Source organism: Hyperoodon ampullatus, assembly GCF_949752795.1.
Source record: "Hyperoodon ampullatus genome assembly, chromosome: 4".
NCBI classification, from domain to species: Eukaryota; Metazoa; Chordata; class Mammalia; order Artiodactyla; family Ziphiidae; genus Hyperoodon; species Hyperoodon ampullatus.
Genome location: NC_136917.1, coordinates 70,624,340 through 70,632,749, shown reverse-complemented (window position 1 = coordinate 70,632,749; position 8,410 = coordinate 70,624,340). Strand labels below are relative to the sequence as shown.

The following is an 8,410-nucleotide window of genomic DNA, read 5'->3' as shown; positions in this document are numbered from 1 at the left end:
TAAAGAGGAAAATCAGCTAAGGGTAAATAGTGTTAATTTGAAGTGATTATTTGTGAGTAATAATTCTTTAGTCCAATATATTTTCTAGTATCTGTCAAATTTGTAATATATCTGCAAGCATCCTTAGTTTTTAAACGTTCATGATAAGAATAATGATATACTCAAGGTGTATTAAAAACACCAAAAATAGCTCTAAGTGCCACACTCTTAATTAACTGCTAAAGTAACTGCTATGGGTTGCTATGAAACTAGCAAAACATTGTTAGATCTGAGGCAGCAATGACATCATAATTAGACTAGTAGACTAGTGAGGTTCTAGATGAGAATTCCTGTCACTACTGGCAGTGATGGCTTCAGGCAAAGACACTTGTCCTATCTTACCTAAACTCACCAACAACTGTTCTGATGAGAATTCATACAAGCCTGCTATTAAGTGAGGACTTAAGGGTTCTGGGTTTTTGGGTGGATTTTTTTGTTTGTTTGTTTTTTGTTTCTTTGTCTTCAATCTGGGAGCTACATAGATGAGGACGCTAATTCTGTGCTTCCCCTTGGCATCTATATAGAAAGCTTTATGTTCCAGAACCAAACAATGTGTGTGCAGAGGAAGCAAGTCTGACCTGAGTGTAGGGCACGTACTAAATTCAGAAGCTAAATCAGTTACTGGTTTTTGTGAGTGGCCAGTGATTCCTTTAGGTAATGAGTAGGCTTGAGGTAGATCATGGTGTGCTGTCTTCCCCCTTAAAGTCAGGCCAAGATGAACATCATGAGCAAATTGTAAAGGACAGCGTGCAGTTAGAGCTACAGATACCCAGCCCAGACTCTTGATCTTGGTGATACTCGGGGATTTAATGGGTTGGTTATCTACTAGGTGAGCCTCAAACAGTGACACAGCTGTGTTCTGCAGCTGCGAGGGTCCAAACCTCACAGACACAACACAACTGCTTCCATTCCGTAAAATGAAGCTAAAATAATTGAATTTAGCTCACAATATACCCTTTCTTCTTGCTTTTTCCTAATCTTCAGGTGTGGTGAGATTCATTTGCCACGGTTTTCATTAAAGCAAGGGATGATCCCAAGACGTTATGTAATGCCTTGGAAACAGAACATGGAATTCAGGAATGTGAATCTGAAGGTATTTTCCTATAGGTATTTATAATAAAAAACCTATACTATTTAATATATCTGTGAATAGACATATATAACTCTACAAAAGCTGCTTTGAAATTTATTTTTCATTTTTTCAGCTTTATTGAGGAATAATAGACAAATAAGATTGTGTACCTTTAAAGTATACAACATGATGCTTTGATATACATTGTGGAGTGATTACCAAGATCAAGATAACACATTCAGGGCTTCCCTGGTGGCGCAGTGGTTGAGAGTCCGCCTGCCGGTTCAGGGGACACGGGTTTGTGCCCCCGTCTGGGAAGATCCCACATGCCGTGGAACGGCTGGCTCCGTGAGCCATGGCCGCTGAGCCTGCGTATCCGGAGCCTGTGCTCCGCAACGGGAGAGGCCACAACAGTGAGAGGCCCGCGCACCACACACACACAAAAAAAGATAACACATTCATCACTTTACATTGTTGACTCTTTTTTTCTTGCAGTGAGAATGCTTCAGATCTACTCTCAGCAGCTTTCAAGTATATAATACCATATTATTAACTATAGTCACTGTGCTGAACATTAGACCCTTAGAACTTATTCTTAAAACTGAAAATTTGTACCCTTTGTCTCGTTTCTTCCTCCTCCCAGGCCCCGACAACCACCATTCTGTTCTGACAAAAACTATTTGATGCGCCTTCACATAAACTTGCAAACAAAAGTTAAATAGCAATATCTATTCAAATAACCCAATTACAAACTTAAAATAGATAAACCAAAAGATTTCATAAATACGTGTCTACCTTTTTCTATACATAATGGCAACTCACAGCTGTTAAGAAGTTCATCAGAAGTAGGTACCAGGGCTTCCCTGGTGGCGCAGTGGTTGAGAGTCCGCCTGCCGATGCTAGGGGACACGGGTTCGTGCCCCGGTCGGGGAAGATCCCACATGCCACGGAGCGGCTGGGCCCGTGAGCCATGGCCACTGAGCCTGCGCGTCCGCAGCCTGTGCTCCGCAATGGGAGAGGCCACAACAGTGAGAGGCCCGCGTACCGCGAAAAAAAAGAAGTAGGTGCCATTAACATTAAAGCTACAGTACAGAGCATGTATTTTTTTTAAATGAAGTATAGTTGATTTACAATGTGTTAATTTCTGCTGTACAGCAAAGTGATTCAGTTATATATATGTATATTTTATATTCTTTTCCACTGTGGTTTATCACAGGATATTGAATATAGTTCCCTGTGCTATACGGTAGGGCCGTGTTTATCAATTCTATATATAATAGTTTGTATCTGCTAACCCCAAGCTCCCAATCCAGCTCTCCCCCATCCACCCTCCCCCTTGGCAACCACAAGTCTGTTCTTTACAGAGCGTGTATTTTTACAGTTTTACTGCACGCTCAGGTTGAGAGCTATGGGAACAGTTTGGCTAGATTTACAGATAAGATTCCTTGCCCACTCAATGCTCTGAATCAGTAGTCAATAGTTTCAAAACATTTTCCAAATTCAGATTGATTGACCATTCACTTGTGAAAAGGTAAGTTGTTTCTTTAAAGGAGATTATAATATTTTGTAAGAATCAGACAATAAGAGGAGATTTCATGTTAGGATTCCTAGGAAGAAATGTGTTTATATAACTAATTTCCAAATTTCTAAAGGATAAGCAATTAATGTTGAATAAGAATATACTTTGTGAAGACAGCGATATTACAAAATATGAATATTATATACAAAATATAAAAATATGGCTCAATTATTTTCTTATAAAATACATACATACAATGTAATTAATGAGGCTGCCATTTGCCTTGAGATGATTATTTTATATGTATTTTTATCTGATATTTTGAAAACAAATATAAAACTAAGGAAATCACGATTCAAATACCAGACTTAAACATCAAATTTGTATGTTTATTAAGACTTTCTAATATCTTAATATTGGGCTGTATTTCATGTAACTTAGTGGCTTATCAAGTCATTTTCAATGTCCTAAGTAGCTTTAGCATGGTGACAATATTAGTACTGACTTTATATTTTTCATTTACTAGAACTATAGGGTATAAACTTTGAGTTGAAGTCAATAATGAAGAACTGTTTTGAATGTATCAAAACATTTCTGTTAGTCTTGCCCTTACTCTTTAGAGCTATGTCAGCATAATTTTTTCATTGTTGTTTCACTTCTCCAATTCAGTTGACAGTGTTCCTAACAATTTAAAAAATATAATTAGCGACTGGTGTATGGAATATTCTACCTTACAGAGTAAAAGTGAAAATTAAATGAGAATTACAATGAAGTGAATGTGCACTGAATAAATGCTAGCTATGCTTTCTTTTCTTTTACCATTTTTCCTGATGATATCGCTCTTTTAACAACATAAAAACGAGAACACAGCATAGGAGAGAGGGAGCGGCACCCCAAGACCAGGCCAGACTGCTGTTCAGTAGTATCAAAGAATCAGAAATAGATGTACAACTAAGATAATCTTAAGTAGCTGTTATCTATCCAGCAGCAGGGTGCAGCAGCAGCTGCATACTGTGTAGCTATTTTACTTAGTAGTTGGCGAAAGTTTTTTCATTCACATAGAATGTTTTATTCAACACTCAAAGAATCCTTTAATAATTCCCACTTTATGTTTGAGAAAACTGAGTCTCACGGTAGGTAAATGACTTGTACAAGAACACAAAAGTAGTGAAGCTAAAAGTCAGTGATCTGACTCCCAAGTTTATAGTCTGCAGCCCACACCACGGGCTCTTCCTGTTGGTCGGAAGACACCAGTGAGAGAGCACTGCTTTTAAAAAAGGGATATTGCTCTGCCCTCTAGACCTTCCTTCTCAATAGGAACAGTTAGAAAAACTATTGGGCAACTTCCATCTTAATCTGATAAAGTGTTTTTTTTTTAAATTAATTAATTAATTTATTTTTCTCTGCGTTGGGTCCTCATCGTCGCACGAGGGCCTTCTCCATTTGCAGCAAGCGAATGGGGGCCACTCTTAGCTGCAGTGCGCAGGCTTCTCATTGCAGTGGCTTCTCTTGTTGCAGAGCACGGGCTCTAAGCGCACGGGCCTCAGCAGTTGTGGCACGCAGGCTCAGTAGTTGTGGCTCACAGGCTCTAGAGTGCACGCTCAGTAGTTGTGGTGCACAGGTCCAGTTGCTCCGCGGCATGTGGGATCTTCCTGGACCAGGGATTGAACCTGTGTCCCCTGCATTGGCAGGTGGATTCTTAACCACTGTGCCACCAGGAAAGTCCCTAATAAAGTGATTTTTGGTGTGATATACAACAGATTTTTTTTTCTTTTAGCATGCAGAAGCCTGTGGGATCCATGCCGGCCCTTTGGAAGACTCTCTGTTTTTGAATCACAGTGAAAGGCTTTGCCATGGGGAAGATCGTAAAGTTGTCTTGAAGAAAGGCCCACCAGAAATAAAAATTGCAGATATGCCTCTGCATTCACCTCTCTCCAGGTACCAAAGCACTGTGATTTCCCATGGCTTCAGGAGGCGACTGGTCTGATGAAAGAAGAATAAAATGATAAAGTATTTCAGTCTCTCCCTCTCTCTCTCCCATAATGTTTAAGATATTATACTAGCTTAGAAAGGAAATAGGCTCTGAGAATATCTGAGATGATGTTGGGGAACAAGGAAAACTGTCTCACTGAAATTAATTTCACACCAAGTAGTTAAGAAACAGCAGACGGATCCAGTCCTACCATCTAACCTCACCACACTCCTCTACCTTTCTCTCCTTCTCATTCCACCCTTATTATTCATCCCCTCTAAAACTCAGTGTCAAGAAAGCCAAACTGAAATAGAGTTGCAGGATGTGGAATTATTTTTGCTTCTTTTCTGACTGCTCCAACACACTTCCTTCTGCTCCACTGCACCAACACTCACCCCTGGGGCTATAGAGACCGGTAGCTAATCAGCATGGTTATTAGAAGTGTTAGTAGACAACTCTGTGATACATCATACACTTTTAGCTGAGACATATGTTTCCATATTGGTTCAGTGTATCCAAGTATCAATTTCCTATAGTGAAGGATTGATTCTCATAACTTAAGACATAATAATCACTGTATGCAAAAATGATGCACCACTGTGGAAGACAGTATGGTGGTTTCTCAAACAATTACACTCAGAATTACCTTATGATCCAGCAATTTCACTTCTAGGTATATGCCCAGAAGAATTGAAAGCAGGGATTTGAACAGATATTTGAACACCAGTGTTCATAGCAGCATTATTTATAATATCCAAAAGGTGGAAACAAGTCAGATGTCCATCAACAGATGAATGGATTGTTGGGGAGGAAGAAATTTTCCTCTACCCTTCTAGGTTCTTCTGACTGGCTTAAGAATTGAATTGACATGAGACAGATTAACAGGAGAAAGTCAAACAAAAGTTAAATAACATGTATACATGGGAGAGGCCCAGGAAAACTGAGTAACTCACCCAAATGACTGAAACCCTCACTTTGTTTTTAAAATTTATTTATTTATTTATGGCTGCGTTGGGTCTTCCTTGCTGTGCGCGGGCTTTTCTCTAGTTGTGGTGAGCGGGGGCTACTCTTTGTTGCGGTGCGCGGGCTTCTCGTTGCAATAGCTTCTCTTATTGCGGAGCAAGGGCTCTAGGAGCACGGGCTGAGTAGTTGTGACACACAGGCTCAGTAGTTGTGGCTCGTGGGCTCTAGAGTGCAGGCTCAGTAGTTGTGGTGCATGGGCTTAGTTGCTCTGCGACACGTGGGATATTCCTGGACCAGGGCTCGAACCTGTCTCCCCTGCACTGGCAGGCGGATTCCCAACCATTGAGCCATCAGGGAAGTCCCTGAAACTCTCACTTTAAATACCATCTTCAGCTAAAGACAGAAGAGGATTTGGGAAGAGTGATTTGGGACTTCAAAGGGAGGAAGGCAATTGACATGGAGATGGAAAAGCAAATGTTTGGTAAATGTTTGCTGGGCCTGCAGAGACAGTGGGACACAGGGTGGCCTGTGATCTCTAAGAGTTTCCCCCACCACATCTAGCTCATGTTCTTTGCAGACATCTCTGGTGATAGCTGTATTCCTGTAATAGGTCCTCTTTCTAAATTCCTTTAGGCACTTAGGGGGAAGGTCAAAAGTTCTTCCTGAGTCTTTTGGGCCTTGATTGTTTTCAGCTTGAAATAATCCACATGCCAGAGACATTTTAGGGTGGCAAATCTTGTTTCCCTACAGATAAACAAAATATAGTATATGAATGTAATGGAATGGATTATTAGTCATAAAATGAAATGGAGTTCTGTTACCTGTTCTAACGTGGGGAACCTTGACAACAGGCTAAGTGAATAAATAAGACATACAAAGACAAATATTGTGTGATTTCACTTATATGAGATACCTAGAGTAGTCAAATTCTTAGAGAAAGAAAATAGAATGGCAGTTAGTTACCAAGGGCTACAGAGGAGGGGAGAATGGGGAGTTATCATTTAAAGGGTACAGAGTTTCAGTTTGACATGAAAAGTTCTGTAGATGGATGGTTACACAACAGGGTGAATGTATTTAATGCCACTGAATTGTACACTCAAAAAGGGTAAAAATCGGGCTTCCCTGGTGGCGCAGTGGTTGAGAGTCCACCTGCCGATGCAGGGGACACGGGTTCGTGCCCCGGTCTGGGAGGATCCCACATGCCGCGGAGCGGCTGGGCCCGTGAGCCGTGGCCGTTGGGCCTGCACGTCCGGAGCCTGTGCTCCGCAACGGGAGAGGCCACAACAGTGAGAGGCCCACATACCGCAAAAAAAAAAAAAAAAAGGGTAAAAATCATTAATTTTATGTCATATATATTTTAGCAGAATTTTTTTTTTAAAAAGACCAGAGTGGGTCTAAGCTATGCTTCATTCAGCCAAGTGTTCATATCTGATAAAAGCACCAAGGAAACTATTACAAAAAAAGATAGAGCTGTCCATCTAATATCAATTTAAAAATCAGTAAAGAAAGCATAAATAAAGTAAATTATTAAGGAAGACAATTTAAGTGATACTGAACTGAAGTTGGGTCCACTTGACAATTTACTGACACTGGGTTGTGGTGAAGGAAAATACAGCATTTATTGTAGGCACCAAGCAAGGAGAATGGGCAGGTCATGCTCAAAAGAACCAAACTCCCCGATGGCTTTCAGGGAAAGGTTTTTAAAGGCAATATTCAGGGTGAGGGTTGCAGTGGGTATGACTTTCTTCTGATTGGTTGGTGGTTGTTAACAGGGTGGTGTTTCAGGAATCTTAATCACCAACCTGGTTCCAACCAGTATGGGGTCTCTATGCTTGTGGTCAGCATGTAGTCACCATCCTCAGCCTGGGTGGGAGTCTTTGTCCCTGCAGAACAACTCAAAGATATGTGTCAGATTGTTGTATATATCCCTTGAGGAGGAACTAGGACTCGTTTTACTGCTGAACTATTGTTTCTTGACTGCTTTTCCTGTGTTTCTGCATTCCCTCACTTCCCTAATGAATAACTGCTTGTGCCTGCTCTTTGGAACTTCGGGAAGGCCTAGGAGACTAAAGCCTTTTTCTACAAACAAGAAATGGGAGACACAGAGGGGCTTTTGTACCTAGGAAGGCTCTGCAGGGTCCTGCTTGGTTTCAGCTTCAGGTCTTCTCAGCTTATGTCTCCCAGTGTGGAACTACCACCTTACGATCTGGGACAAGGAGAATTAGGGCCCCAGTATTCTCAGAGCCTCTGTGCCCATCCCATGAATTGGGGCTGAGCAGAAAAAGGGAGTCCCCCACCTTTTGGCCACACTTGCATAGAACTTAGCTTCAGAAACAAGTAGCTGGGCTCAGGATGAGAAATGCTGATATCCTGCCCTGTCTGGGAAGACAGCCCTCTACCTGGGATCTGTGGGGAGAGGAACCCTGTGCTCTTGGCTGCACCAGTCTGCAGTAGAGTTTCCACTGTGGTGAGCTGGGAGGGGAGAGGGGAGAAGTGGGTCCTGGATCAAACACCTCAGGGTTCACTGAGCTTTAGGAGATTTCATTAAATATTTCTTCATTTGCTGTATGCACCCAGGACCATGTCCAGAGACTTTAAATGGCTGTCCTTTTATAATTATTACTGATTTTTTTTGGTAGTGAGTCTGAAGAGCTCCTCACATTGTCATGCTGGAAGTGAAACTCTAGCCTTTTAAAAATTGTTCTAAGGAATCCCGTGGTCCTTTAGATCAAGAGAACATAAAGCCCAGTCCGAAGAACTAGAAGAGATACTAGAATATATCTGTCTTGGACTTCCCTGGTGCACAGTGCTTAAGAATTCGCCTGCCAATGCAGGGGACACAGGT

General features: G+C 41.4%; 1 protein-coding gene across 1 annotated transcript; it reads left to right on the top strand.

Annotated features, from left to right (window-relative positions):
* Positions 1-335: 335 nt before the first annotated feature.
* SPMIP10 (sperm microtubule inner protein 10) lies at positions 336-4,617 on the top strand (the record flags this gene model as incomplete). The annotated part of the gene is made up of 3 exons (XM_079702485.1): positions 336-433; positions 1,024-1,132; positions 4,408-4,617. Exons 1-3 carry the CDS (start codon positions 348-350, stop codon positions 4,615-4,617), a joined length of 405 nt encoding a protein of 134 aa, XP_079558611.1. The 5' UTR covers positions 336-347.
* Positions 4,618-8,410: the final 3,793 nt, after the last annotated feature.